Source organism: Arachis hypogaea, chromosome 16, assembly GCF_003086295.3.
Source record: "Arachis hypogaea cultivar Tifrunner chromosome 16, arahy.Tifrunner.gnm2.J5K5, whole genome shotgun sequence".
In the NCBI taxonomy this organism is placed as follows: domain Eukaryota; kingdom Viridiplantae; phylum Streptophyta; class Magnoliopsida; order Fabales; family Fabaceae; genus Arachis; species Arachis hypogaea.
In genome coordinates this window covers 95,739,138-95,754,524 of record NC_092051.1, presented here as the reverse complement: position 1 = coordinate 95,754,524, position 15,387 = coordinate 95,739,138, and the positions used below count along the sequence as shown (strand labels likewise).

The window sequence follows — 15,387 nt, the reverse complement described above, 5'->3', positions numbered from 1 at the left end:
TCAAATCTTTTTCAACTAACTAATTGACTTTTTGTTTGTTTCTTATCTTTTTCAAAACCACCTAACTACTCTTCCCTCTCTAATTTTCGAGAATACCTCCCTCTTTTTTCAAAAATTCTTTTTAATTAATTAATTATTTTAAATTTTAATTTTAATTTTATTTCCCTTTTAAATTTTCGAAAATCATCAACTTCTTTTCAAAAATTATTTTCGAAAATTTCTCTCTCTCATCTTCTTCTATTTATTTAATTACTTACTAACACTTCTCTTCATCTCATATCTCTGCTCCTATCCTCACCCTTGTGTTTGGATTATCCATTCTTCTTCACTCGTATTCCCTTTCTTCTTCTACTAACAATAAGGAACCTCTTTACTGTAACATAGAGGATTCCTCTTCTTTTCTTGTTCTCTTCTCTTTCATATGAGCAGGAACAAGGAAAATGGCATTCTTATTGAAGCGGATCCAGAACCTGAAAGGACTCTGAAGAGAAAACTAAGAGAAGCTAAATTACAACAATCCAGAGACAACCTTACTGAAATTTTCGAACAAGAAAAGGAGATGGCAGACGCACCTAACAACAATAATGCAAGGAGGATGCTTGGTGAATTTACTGCACCTAATTCCAATTTACATGGAAGAAGCATCTCCATTCCTGCCATTGGAGCAAACAATTTTGAGCTGAAACCTCAATTAGTTTCTCTGATGCAGCAGAACTACAAGTTTCATGGACTTTCATCTGAAGATCCTTTTCAGTTCTTAACTGAATTCTTGCAGACCTGTGATACTGTTAAGACCAATGGCATTGATACCGAGGTCTACAGGCTTATGCTTTTCCCGTTTGCTGTAAGAGACAGAGCTAGAGTCTGGTTGGACTCTCAACCCAAAGATAGCCTGAACTCTTGGGATAAGCTGGTCACGGCTTTTTTAGCCAAGTTCTTTCCTCCTCAAAAGCTTAGTAAGCTTAGAGTGGATGTTCAAACCTTCAGACAGAAAGAAGGTGAATCCCTCTATGAAGCTTGGGAGAGATATAAGCAACTGACCAAAAAGTGTCCTTCTGACATGCTTTCAGAATGGACCATCCTGGATATATTATATGATGGTCTGTCTGAATTAGCTAAGATGTCATTGGATACTTCTGCAGGTGGATCCATTCACCTAAAGAAAACGCCTGCAGAAGCTCAAGAACTCATTGACATGGTTGCTAATAACCAGTTCATGTACACTTATGAGAGGAATCCTGTGAGTAATGGGACACCTCAGAAGAAGGGAGTTCTTGAAATTGATGCTCTGAATGCCATATTGGCTCAAAACAAACTATTGGCTCAACAGGTCAATATGATTTCTCATAGTCTGAATGGAATGCAAGCTGCATCCAACAGTACTCAAGAGGCATCTTCTGAAGAAGAAACTTATGATCCTGAGAACCCTGCAATAGCAGAGGTAAACTACATGGGTGAACCTTATGGAAACACCTATAACCCCTCATGGAGAAATCACCCAAATTTCTCATGGAAGGATCAACAAAAGCCTCAACAAGGCTTTACTAATGGTGGAAGAAACAGGTTTAACAATAGTAAACCTTTTCCATCATCCACTCAGCAACAGACAGAGAATTCTGAGCAGAATCCATCTAGCTTAGCAAATTTAGTCTCTGATTTATCTAAGGCCACTCTAAGTTTCATGAATGAAACAAGGTCCTCCATTAGAAATTTGGAGGCACAAGTGGGCCAGCTGAGTAAGAAGATCACTGAAACTCCTCCTAGTACTCTCCCAAGCAATACAGAAGAAAATCCAAAGAGAGAGTGCAAGGCCATTGATATAACCATCATGGCCGAACCTACAGGGGAGGAAAAGGACGTGAATCTCAGTGAAGAAGACCTCCTGGGACGTCCAGTGATCAACAAGGAGTTTCCCTTTGAGGAACCAAAGAAATCTGAGGCTCATTTAGAAACCATAGAGATTCCATTGAACCTTCTTATACCCTTCATGAGCTCTGATGAGTATTCTTCTTCTGAAGAGAATGAGGATGTTACTGAAGAGCAATTTGCCAAGTACCTTGGTGCAATCATGAAGCTGAATGCCAAACTATTTGGTAATGAGACTTGGGAAGATGAACCTCCCTTACTCATCAATGAACTGAGTGATCTGGATCAACTGACATTGCCTCAGAAGAAACAGGATCCTGGAAAGTTCTTAATACCTTGTACCATAGGCACCATGACCTTTGAGAAGGCTCTATGTGACCTTGGATCAGGGATAAACCTCATGCCCTTCCCCGTAACGGAGAAACTAGGAATCTTTGAGGTGCAAGCTGCCAGAATCTCATTAGAGATGGCAAACAACTCAATAAAATAGGCTTATGGACAAGTAGAGGACGTGCTAGCAAAGGTTGAAGGCCTTTACATCCCTGCTGATTTCATAATCTTGGATACTGGGAAGGATGAGGATGAATCCATCATCCTTGGAAGACCCTTCCTAGCCACAGCAAGAGCTGTGATTGATGTGGACAGAGGAGAGTTGGTCCTTCAACTGAATAAGGACAACCTTGTGTTTAAAACTCAAGGATCTCCTTCTGTAACCATGGAGAGGAAGCATGAAAAGCTTCTCTCACTACAGAGTCAACCAAAGCCCCCACAATCAAACTCTAAGTTTGGTGTTGGGAGGCCACAACCAAACTCTAAGTTTGGTGTTGGGAGGTCCCAACCTTGCTCTGATTATCTGTGAGGCTCCATGAGAGCTCACTGTCAAGCTATTGACATTAAAGAAGCGCTTGTTGGGAGGCAACCCAATGTTATTTAATCATTTTTATTTTATTTTCTCTTTGTTATTTCATGTTTTATTAGGTTCATGATCATGTGGAGTCACAAAAACTACAAAAAAATTCAAAAACAGAATGAAAAACAGCATTGAAAACAGAACACCCTGGAGGAAGGGCTTACTAGCGTTTAAACGCCAGTAAGGAGCATCTGGCTGGCGTTCAACGCCAGAACAGAGCATGGAGCTGGCGCTGAACGCCAGAAACAAGCATGAAGCTGGCGTTCAACGCCAGAAATATGCTGCATATGGGCATTGAACGCCCAGAACAAGCATCACTTCGGTGTCTAAACGCCAGAAATGCATGCAAAGGCATTTTACATGCCTAATTGGTACAGGGATGTAAATCCTTGACACCTCAGGATCTGTGGACCCCACAGGATCCCCACATACCTCTACTCACCTTTCCTCCTCATAATCCTATATCACCCTCTCTCTCTCTCCATTCACAGTCATCCCTTCTGTTTTCCATTCACCACTCACATCCATACACCCCACCTACCTTCAAAATTCAAAATCTCTTTCTCACCCAAGCCCACCCATATAGCCGAATACACACATCCCTCCTTCTCCTCCATATCTTCTTTTTCTTCTACTATTCTTTCTTCTTTTGCTCGAGGGCGAGCAACATTCTAAGTTTGGTGTGGTAAAAGCATAGCTTTTTTTTTTGTTTTTTCATAACCATTGATGGCACCTAAGGCCAGAGAAACCTCTAGAAAGAGGAAAGGGAAGACAAAAGCTTCCACCTCTGAGTCATAGGAGATGGAGAGATCCATCTCAAGGGTCTACAGCTCAGTGGTAGAACATTTGACTGCAAATCAAGAGATCCCTGAGATACCTCAGGGGATACATTTTCCTCCACACAATTATTGGGAGCAACTAAGGATAGGAGCACCAAGAGCACTCCATCATCCTCCATGAAATTAGAGAAGATCAAAGAGCTATGAGGGAGGAGCAACAAAGACAAGGAAGAGACATAGAAGAGCTCAAGGACATCATTGGTTCCTCAAGAAGAAAACGCCACCATCACTAAGGTGGACTCATTCCTTGTTCTTAAATTTACTGTTTTTCGATTTTTGAGCTTTATGTTTATTTATGTTTGTGTCTTATTACATGATCATTAGTATTTAAGTGCCTATGCCTTAAAGTTATGAATGTCCTATGAATCAATCACCTCTCTTGAATGAAAAATGTTTTAATTACAAAAGAACAAGAAGTACATGGTTTCGAATTCATCCTTGAAACTAGTTTAATTATTTTGATGTGGTGACAATACTTTTTGTTTTCTGAATGAATGCTTGAACAGTGCATATGTCTTTTGAAGTTGTTGTTTAAGAATGTTAAATATGTTGGCTCTTGAAAGAATGATGAACAGGAGAAATGTTATTTGATAATCTGAAAAATCATAAAAATGATTCTTGAAGCAAGAAAAAGTAGTGAATACAGAAAGCTTGCGAAAAAAAATAGTGAAAAAAAAAGGAGAAAGGAAAAGAAAAAGCAAGCAGAAAAAGCCAAAAGCTCTTAAAACCAAAAGGCAAGAGAAAAAAGCCAATAGCCCTTAAAACCAAAAGGCAAGGGTAATAAAAAGGATCCCAAGGCTTTGAGCATCAGTGGATAGGAGGGCCTAAAGGAATAAAATCCTGGCCTAAGCGGCTGAACCAAGCTGTCCCTAACCATGTGCTTGTGGCGTGAAGGTGTCAAGTGAAAACTTGAGACTGAGCGGTTAAAGTCAAGGTCCAAAGCAAAAAAAGAGTGTGCTTAAGAACCCTGGACACCTCTAATTGGGGACTTTAGCAAACCTAAGTCACAATCTGAAAAGGTTCACCCAGTTATGTGTCTGTGGTATTTATGTTTCCGGTGGTAATACTGGAAAATAAAGTGCTTAGGGCCACGGCCAAGACTCATAAAGTAGCTGTGTTCAAGAATCAACATACTGAACTAGGAGAATCAATAACACTATCTAAACTCTGAGTTCCTATAGATGCCAATCATTCTGAACTTCAATGGATAGAGTGAGATGCCAAAACTATTTAAGAGGCAAAAAGCTACAAGTCCTGCTCATCTGATCGGAGCTAAGTTTCATTGATATTTTGGAATTTATAGTATATTCTCTTCTTTTTATCCTATTTGATTTTCAGTTGCTTGGGGACAAGCAACAATTTAAGTTTGGTGTTGTGATGAGCGGATAATTTATACGCTTTTTGGCATTATTTTTACATAGTTTTCAGTATGATTTAGTTAGTTTTTAGTATATTTTTAATAGTTTTTAATTAAAAATCACATTTCTGGACTTTACTATGAGTTTGTGTGTTTTTCTGTGATTTCAGGTATTTTCTGGCTGAAATTGAGGGACTTGAGCAAAAATCAGATTCAGAGGTTGAAGAAGGACTGCAAATGCTGTTGGATTCTGACCTCCCTGCACTCAAAGTGAATTTTTTGGAGCTACAGAACTCCAAATTGCGTGCTTCTAATTGCGTTGGAAAGTAGACATCCAGGGCTTTCCAGAAATATATAATAGTTCATACTTTTCCTGAGTTTAAATGACGTAAACTGGCGTTCAACGCCAGTTCCATGTTGCAGTCTGGAGTCAAACGCCGGAAACAAGTTGCAAAGTGGAGTTCAACGCCAGAAACACGTTACAAACTGGCGTTCAAATCCAAGAATGACCTCTCCACGTGTAAACTTCAAGCTCAGCCCAAGCACACATCAAGTGGGCCCCAGAAGTGGATTTCTACATCATTTACTCAATTCTGTAAACCCTAGTAACTAGTTTAGTATAAATAGGACTTTTTACTATTGTATTAGACATCTTGGGACGTTTAGTTCTTAGATCATGGGGGCTGGCCATTCGGCCATGCCTGGACCTTATCACTTATGTATTTTCAACGGTAGAGTTTCTACACACCATAGATTAAGGTGTGGAGCTCTGCTGTTCCTCAAAGATTAATGCGAAGTACTACTGTTTTTCTATTCAATTCAACTTATTTCGCTTCTAAGATATTCATTCGCACTTCAATATGATGGATGTGATGATCGTGACAGTCATCATCATTCTCAACTTACCAACGCGTGTCTGACAACCACTTCCGTTCTACCTTAGATTGAATTGATATCTCTTGGATATCTAATACAGGGGACCGAGTTCGAGTTATTAGTGTCTTCATGGTATAAGTTAGAACCCATGGATGGCCATTCTTGAGATCCAGAAAGTCTAAACCTTGTCTGCGGTATTCTGAGTAGGATCTGGGAAGGGACGGCTGTGACGAGCTTCAAACTCGCGAGTGCTGGGCGTAGTGACAGATGCAAAAGGATCAATGAATCCTATTCCAGTATGATCGAGAACCGACAGATGAATAGCCGTTCCGTGACAGAGCATCTTGGACCATTTTCACTGAGAGGACGGGAAGTAGCCATTGACAACAGTGATGCCCAACATACAGCTTGCCATGGAAAGGAGTAGGATTGATTGGATGAAGACAGCAGGAAAGCAGAGATCAGAGGAATGAAAGCATCTCTATACACTTATCTGAAATTCTCACCAATGAATTACATAAGTATCCCTATCCTATTTTAATTTTCGTTCACTATAATCTCTTTATACATTTGAATCCGCCTGACTGAGATTTACAAAGTGACCATAGCTTGCTTCAAGCCGACAATCTCCGTGGGATCGACCCTTACTCACGTAAGGTTTATTACTTGGACGACCCAGTGCACTTGCTGGTTAGTTGTACGAAGTTGTGAAATAGATATAAGATCATGAACGTGCGTGTTGAGTTTTTAGCGCCGTTACCAAGGAATGGAATGATCACGATTTCGTACACCAGCGAACGAAGTATGTCAGTTGTTAAACGGTCGCAAATTTCTCACTACTTTGGTCGTAGGCGATCAATATCCGTATTTCCACTTTAGCGACTAATTAGCAAGGAACACTTCCCTAGCTAAATGATTTATCTGTTGCGACCAGTTAGCGACGACTATTTTCTGTCGCTACCCTAATTTTGAATTTTACAATATTATGCGACAAATTAGCGAGAAACTAGTTGCTCGCTAAAAATAAAGTTTTCGGTGATAAATTAGCTACAAAATTGTCCATCGCAAAATGCATTTCAAGTCTTTGTGACGGATTAGTTAGGAATATTGTTTCTCACTAATTACCCTTTTCACACAAAGTTTATTTAGCAACGAACTAGTGTGTGAATTGTTTCTCGCTAATTATATATCATACACTTGCGACGGAATAGTGATAATAATATCCCTCGCTACTTTACTTTTATTTGATTGAATCCCCTAAGTGACTGATTTGCTAGAACATTGTCATTCGCTAATTAATTTGTGACAAATTAGCAAGAAAAGTTTCCTCGCTCTTTTTTTAGCTACAAAAGTGAATTTGGGAGAAACAGACTTACTCGTAAATCTCTCGCTAATCAGTGGTTTTTCTCAAGTTTGGATATTTTGTGATTGCTCATTGTTTTTGTTGGTAATGTGTCACTAATTTCTCGCAAGTTAGTTATGGATTAGTGATAAAAAATATTTCTCGCAAAAAATCGTCGCTAATTTGTCAAATTCTTGTAGTGTGATCATAGAGCATTAAGTTTCAGTCACGCATAATGTCCCAATGGAAAAGGCAATATATTTAAAAATTATTGATTTGATGCAATATGAACCATGAATATTTACATAGCCAATATTGATGCCAAAAAAGCTCACACATTATGACCCAATTCGACTCTGATGCAATATACCTTTCATAGCAAATGCTTTTGTAACGGCTTTTGATTCTTCATTAGCTTCCTGCAACATTTCCATTTAGTAACAACTGTAGATGAAACCTAGCTAACAATAAAAAGTGATAACTGATGGCAATAATAGGTACCTTTAGCTTTTGAAGTAGCCCAGAGAGCTTATCGATTTGTTTGTCGGCCTTATGGATCTAATAACACAATAAATAATATTAGTACCTTCAAATTATTCAACTGAAATATTGAACAAATAGTTTGAACAAAATGAATATCATATAAATACAGAAACTAACTAATTTCATTACACTCTTAAACTAACGCTGGCTTCATACTATTACAAAAGAGAATCAAACAAAATATTCATGACGGGAAGAGGGAAAAAAACTGCAAGGACAAGTTAAAAACACCATCAAAACACCATCAATATCACCTTGTCTAGAAGGCTGACCATGATTACCTTCACCAGCAAACGATTCCTACAAGACACGAAATCAAAGGGGAAAAAACATTTAAACTTTGATCTTAAAAGACCACAGCATGATACATAATCTAAGTAAGCTCCAAAGTTACTAAATGATAATACAACAAAATAGTAAAAAAATATCCCAAGATCACTATCAGAATAAATTCAAAAATTCCAAAACATGTACCAATTGCTCTGTCTTCCACTCATTAAGGTGGGAAACAAATCAAGCAATGATGTAGACTAGGAAGCATTAATAAGCATAGCATAACAGAGAGCACAACGACTTTAAATCTAAATAGGGATCCAAAACATGATCCAAGTTAAAGCAACACACCACTTTCAAGGAAAAAAATTTAAGAAGAAGAAGAAGATTCCACTACCAAACTGAAGTGAAAGAGGTAACATAACTTACCTAGACGATCAAGTGCTGATGGAGGTATTATAACTGAAGCACAAAAGAAAAGAAAAGAATTTGATTTTTATATTATAAAGGGAACAAACAACACATAATATGCCAATCAGATCAAGCATGGACACAGAAACTTACTCTTATAACCACTTTCGATTAGGGGCTGCAAGTTTGATCTGATCTTAAAGTGTCAAGATAGTACAACCAAATAGGGCTGTTCAAAAAATAACCAAAATATGGTTAACCGGTTAAAAAACCATAACCATATTTTGGTTAACCAGTTTAATAAAACAATTTTAAAACCATATCCATATTTTTTAAAATTGGTTAACCAAAACCAAATTAAAAAAAACCGGTTTTTAACCGGTTAACCAAAACCAAAACCAAATTTAAAAAAACCTAAATCTAAACCTAATTCACTCTTCTTCGTCTCTTCGATACCGACAAAACCCAATTCACTCTTCTCCAGTTCACCGCCGTCAACCGTTCTTCTCCTCCGCCTCTCGCCGGAGCTCGTTGTGGCTCGTCAGACCTCTACCTCTTCAAGTATTCACTTTGATTCGCGACTCTGGCTCTCTGCCTCGACCTCCCATTCGCGACTTTGTGTCTCTGTCTTCACTTTGATTCGCCTGAGTATCTATCTTTTTCGATTGTCTTCTTTCGTCGGTGGCTTGCCGGAGCTCATCAATTGAGGTAAACCCCCTCCTTGCCTTAGTTCTGAGTTCTAAGTTGGATTTGTTATTTGGGTTTTTTCTATTTTGTTGATTTGTTCTGTTTTGTTTCTTCATTAGTATACTTCTGACTTCTTCATTTTAATGGATTGAAAAGGTGTAGATTTTAAATCTCTCAGCATTGAACTCTTCATTTCAATGGATCCTACTGTAAGTTTCTTCTTCACTTTGGTTCACTTTTTGATTGGTTAAGACTTTATTAATTTGTATGAATTGAATGGAGAACTGTTGTTCTAATTATCTGTCTCATTGAATGGAGAATTGTTGTTCTGGCTACTGCATTATGCTGTGTTTCTGCACCATTAAACTATAGTGCATATCAGTTCCTATTTTTCTGTGATTGAGCTTTTATTTTGTTTTACTTGATTTGTCAATCATATGAAAAATCACTATTTTTTTGGTTGAACGGGAAGGAGGAAAACAGGTTTGCCTCACAAAGTACTTACTATAGTTTTGATCATATAAACAGGATTTGGGACTTCTACTTTTGTACCATTTGTTTGAATTATCTTCAAGGTTTATCGCTTCTTGAGCTTTAGATATTCTTATCCGTTTAGGTTTTGGTTAGGAGAAACTTAAGACTACAAGAGTAATATTGAGGGATATTAGTGAGATGGCATGAAGTTGTAATTGCTTATATTACATGCTTTTGTTGTCCTGTTTTTGGTATTGTTTCGTGTCTCCTGATCTTGATGTTGAACTGCTTAAGCTGTAGTACAAGTTAAATGAATTCATTGAATTGGCACTGCTTAAGACTTTGACACCTTTTGCTAGTGGTCTAGTATTCTAGAAAGTTGAATTCCTGTTGGGTATGATAAGCTACACTTCTATTCATGGGAAAAATAATTGATAAGAAGAATTGCAGTGATTATGCTACTTTTTTGAATATCAGAGTTATGCAGCAGAAAACAACAATGCAAAAACTAGATCAAGTAATAAAGAATTAGAATCTAGAATAGGTAAAGCAGAAAAAGAAATGATTGAATGAACTTTACTAAACACACTTTGATTAGAGAAGAATACAAGACATAGTCCAAGTAGAGCATTATGCATAGCTATTTATAGAAGCTAGGAACTAATAGTCTTGAACTAATAGACTTGAACACAAGATTGAAAACAGCTATAAACTTATAACAGAATTGAAAAAAGTCACTTCCTAACAAACTAACAAATTGACAAAGTGAATATAACTAATACTTTCAATAACTTAATCTTAGCTAGCTTAACTAACTATACTTTCAATAGCTTCAACTAAACCTCCCACAAGCCCATGACCACTTCTCTTACTCTGATTTCCTATTATGCTATTGTTATTATATACTATATAGTATATACCACTTACTAATAGTTTTAGTAGTTAGTGGCGCAAGTAAAGGGCATTGCCATTGTTAGTGGAATGGTATGCATTACTTTATTTAAATAGTTTTAGTAGTAGTTAGTGGAATGGTATGCATTATCTTGGGCTTTGGGTCATTATTTATGCTTACTCATTAGTCCTTCACATAAAGAATACTTTAACAGCATATTGATTGAATCATCATATATAACACAGAATAAATAACACATGTAAGTAAATTCTGATTCATTCATTCAATAGCCTTATATGTAATAAGTTTATATATGTTTGTTACATTACATCATACATGATTCTGTTGGGTGTATCTCTTGTCTTTTGTTAAGTTAAAAAGCAGAAAGCACTGAGTAGAGTCTTGAAGTATTTAATAATTAGATTTTATGGCTTCTTATTCAGAATGAGGTAGCCGATCGTGATGTTCCCATGTCAGAGTCTGCAGAGCATTCGGCTTCTACATTACCTCCTCTCCCAACCACATCATCTGAGCGCAAAAATCGATCAACAGTTTGGGACCACTTCAAGAGAACATCTGATGATGAAAATAAGGCTCAATGTCAACACTGTTTAAAAGTGATCAAGTGCGGGAATGGAACAAGTGCAATGAGATCACATTTAAAGATTTGCATAAGCAATCCCGGTTCAGATAGAGGCAAACGACAGAAAACAGGCACATCGCCTAGCCCAGAAGCACAAGTGGGTAGGTTTGATGCAGAATATGCCCGGGAAAAATTGATATCAATGTTTATTCGCGAGGAGCTTCCTTTTCGATTTGTAGAAAGTCAAGGTTTCAAAGAATATTCGGCGGCTCTGCAACCAGGATTCAACACTCTTTCACGTATTACATTGGCACGTGACATCTTGATGTTCTATGAAACAAAGAAGGTTCAACTTCAAAAATACTTTTCCAAATATGGAGGAAGAGTTTGTCTTACAACTGATAACTGGAGTTCGTGTCAGAATATGGCGTATATGTGTTTGACTGTTCATTTCATCGATGTGGATTGGAAGTTGCAAAAGAAAATACTAAATTTTTGCCAAGTCACCGGCCACACAGGAGAGATTATGGCTCAAAATGTTGAAGCTTGCTTGAATAGCTGGAAGTTGAACAAGATCTTGAGTTTGACAGTTGATAATGCATCGTCCAACGATGTAGGAGTTATGTATTTAAAAAAAAGGCTGATTTCTTGGAAGAGTTCAGTTTTGAATGGGGAGTATCTCCATATGCGGTGTTGTGCGCATATTTAAACCTGATTGTGAAGGATGGATTGAAGGAGATTGATGATTCGGTCGCCAAAATTCGGGATGCTGTGAAGTATGTTAGATCCTCAAATTCAAGATTAGCTAGGTTCAAGGCATGTATTGCACAAGAGAATATTCCACATAAGAGTCTTGTTTGCATAGATGTTGAAACGCGATGGAACTCTACATACTTAATGCTAGTAGCAGCTTTAAAGCATCAGAAGGCATTTGAGCTATTAGAGATGCAAGACAAAAAATTTGTTGAAGAATTAAACAAGGGAAGAGGGGTACCTTCAATTCAAGATTGGGATTATGCTAAGTCCGTCTTACCATTTTTAGAGATGTTTTACGATGCTACACTTCGCATCTCTGGATCCTCTTATGTCACTAGTAACTTATACATGAAAGAAGTGTTTGCTCTTGGAAGGAGGATTCAACAATATCGTGATGATGATGATTTGAGCATAAGTCTTATGGCAAGTAAGATGAAAGCAAAATACAACAAGTATTGGGGAAATGCAAAAACTATTAACATGTTGTTGTTAATTGCCGTAGTTCTAGATCCTTGCCATAAGTTGGATTATGTTGAGTGGTGCCTAGTTAATTCTTTTGGTGCGGAAGTGGGCGGTGAATTGAAGACAAAGTTGTCTTCTTGTCTTCATTCACTTTATAATTTATATCAAGGTGCAGATGAAGGAAACCAAGATGATACCCTCTCCCAACCGAGTCCAAGTGATAAAGCTAAAGACATTTATGATATGGGGTTATATCGCCGATCAACCGGTCGCAAATCCAATCTTAAATCTGAGCTTGATCGTTATTTGAATGAAGACTGTGAGCCAGATGATAAGCCTTTGGATATTCTTGGATGGTGGAAGGTAAACTCGAATCGGTTTTCCGTCCTAGCAAATATGGCACGGGACATATTGGCTATACCAGTTTCAACAGTAGCTTCCGAGTCTGCTTTTAGTATGGGGGGAAGAATCATCGATCAATATCGTAGCTCATTGACTCCTAAGATGGTAGAAGCCCTTGTATGTACCGAAGATTGGCTTAAAGGAGACTTTTTCTCTTCTCTTGCACCTGAGAATTTCGAAGAGCTTGAAAAGGTCGAGCAAGGTAAATTGAATATTAAATGTTTTTTAAATATATCATATGATTTACTTAGAAAATGTTTTAGTTTAACTTATAATTATAATTTTTTAAAAGTTATAATTATAGTTTTTTTTTGTGTGCAGATTTGATTTTATCAGAGGACATTACTTGTTCAGTGGGTCCAGGTTCAATTGCGCTTGAGGATGACTAGAAAGTCTGATTGTTTGTTTTCTTTAGTTATTCTAAACACTTAGGTGGTAAAGAGATTAGACTTGCTTTTCCATATATGATTAGACTTGTTTATGTTTATGTTTGGTGATAGTCTGATAGATCAAAGAAATTCTGTACTCCTTGGATGGGGATATTGGTGTCAACAATTATAGCAGTTGCAATGTCATTTTTTGCGGTTGGAATTTGCATCGTTTCTTTGGCTTAGGAGAAAATTTTCATTGTTAAAGAAGCCTTTTGAAGTGCCATTGGGAATGAAGAGTTTGATCCCAATGTGCCTTATACCTTCTTTGCTCTTGGTGTATGTGATAAGTATTGCCACCAAAAGTTTAGAAAAGTAATTATTATTGAGGTTGACATTTTATTGTCGATTGATACTCAAGGACATTGGAGAATGATAAGTTTTGTGAGTCGTTTTTGTGATCACTGTGATGTAACATACATGTCAGGTGGTAAAGTGTTAGTTCAATTTCCTTGACAAAATTTACCATGTCAAGCATAGATTCCAATTTACCATGTCAAGCATAGATGACCATGTCTATGCTTTTGTGTTGATTCCAATTAAACCGGTCAATTCAATCCAATTTTTAACATCATGGATTTAAGTCAAATTTTAACTTATTTTGTTGATATTTCTCGGATTGATGTTACTTGTATTATTTAGAAAGAAAAAAAATTAATTTTTAGATTAAAAAAATCAATTTAAAAGAAAAAAGGTAAAAAATTTGGGTTTTTGTATGTAAAAATATTAATTTTTGTGTAAAAATTGGTTTTTGGGTGTAAAAACTAATTTTTTGGTTTAAAAACCAATTTTTTAGTTGAAAAACCGGTTTTTTAGTGTAAAAACCGGTTTTTTAATATAAAAACCGGTTTTTTAGTATAAAAACCACTTTTCTGATATAAAACCGGTTTTTTCTATATAAAAACCGGTTAATTTTTTAAAACCGGTTTTTATTTTAATAACCGGTTAAAAACCGGTTTTGAATTTTACTAACCGGTTAATAACCGGTTTTATAATATAAAACCAATTTGGTTAATTAACCAATACTATATTTTTGGTTAACCAAAAAACTGGTTTGGTTTTTAGATTAACCAAACCATGAACACCCCTACAACCAAACATCTCCATTAGTTAGAATCAAACATTACTAAATGATAAAAAAAATATTCAACTTACCATCACTTATGGATTACTTTGTGCTACTGTGATTACTGTATGATGTAGGATAAATGACGGTTAAGAAATGACCAAAAGGATTTTTCCAATTCAATGTCGCAAAGTATAGATCCAAACTAACAGTCAATCCTCAATCAAAGTTTAATTTGTTTGACACTTAAGTCAAATCCAATAAAAACCGAGAGTATTTAAACCTCAGATTGTCTCTCAAGGAATTACAGGAAAGTGTGCATATTATTGGTTATGGGATGTATATTTTGGGGTTTTGGGTTGATAGACAAGAAAATTAAACTAACAACTAAAGAAATATAAATGCTAAAAGTCATTCAAGACAAGGATCAAGAGTCAAGGTTTCCTATCTTGGACAATTGGCCACAACATGGTGATTACAAAGAGTTAATTCCACTTAGTTGCCCTTTAACATCGGAGGATTAAGCCAAGTAGACATAATTGGTCGTAGAACCAATTAACAACCCTAAATCACCAATAAAACTAGACATCAATGATCTCAAGGGACCTAAGTCCTCAATCACAAGTCAAGAATACAAAAATCTACTCTAAAATCCAACCAAACATTTTGTCAAACACTTGGAAGGCATAAAATGAAAGCATGGTAAAATAGCAAGAAATATAAAATCTACAACTAGCCAATGCAAAAAAACAATAATAACAACTCAAACAAGAATCAAAGAAACATAAAACATCAAATTTCATTATTGGAAATTGAAAATAACAAGAGTTCATAAACATAAAAATGACATAAAAGGAAAATTAACAATGTAAACTAAGAGAACAAACATATAGGAATAATAAATTGCAAGGAAAACTAAAGCAAGAATAGAATTAAAACCTAAATCTAAGAGAAATCTAACCTAATCTACCCTAATTCTAGAGAGAAGAGAAAGCTTCTCTCTCTAGAATATGACCTAAAGCATGTTATTAAACTAAACCTAATTGCTCCTCCCTTGCTCCTTCTTGAATTTGGCTTAAATACTTCAAAATTGAGTTGAATTTGGGCCTCAATGAGCTCATAAATTGCCCCCAGCGTGTTTCTTTAAGTTGGTCACGTGACAAGTGTCACGCGTACATGGAGGTCACGCGTATGCGTCGCTTGACGAAAACTCTGGTCAC

At 36.6% G+C, this 15,387-nt stretch overlaps 1 protein-coding gene and 1 non-coding gene across 2 annotated transcripts; one reads left to right on the top strand and one right to left on the bottom strand.

Annotated features, from left to right (window-relative positions):
• Nucleotides 1–958: 958 nt before the first annotated feature.
• LOC112761244 (small nucleolar RNA R71) lies at nucleotides 959–1,066 on the bottom strand. The gene has a single exon (XR_003181649.1). It is a non-coding gene; the product is annotated as a small nucleolar RNA R71 (small nucleolar RNA).
• An 8,235-nt stretch (nucleotides 1,067–9,301) lies between these two features.
• LOC112757243 (zinc finger BED domain-containing protein RICESLEEPER 2-like) lies at nucleotides 9,302–13,287 on the top strand. The gene is made up of 5 exons (XM_072220573.1): nucleotides 9,302–9,313; nucleotides 10,914–11,666; nucleotides 11,777–12,875; nucleotides 12,995–13,026; nucleotides 13,174–13,287. The coding sequence occupies exons 1-5, from the start codon at nucleotides 9,302–9,304 to the stop codon at nucleotides 13,285–13,287; spliced, it is 2,010 nt and encodes a 669-aa protein (XP_072076674.1).
• The last annotated feature ends 2,100 nt before the right edge of the window (nucleotides 13,288–15,387 follow it).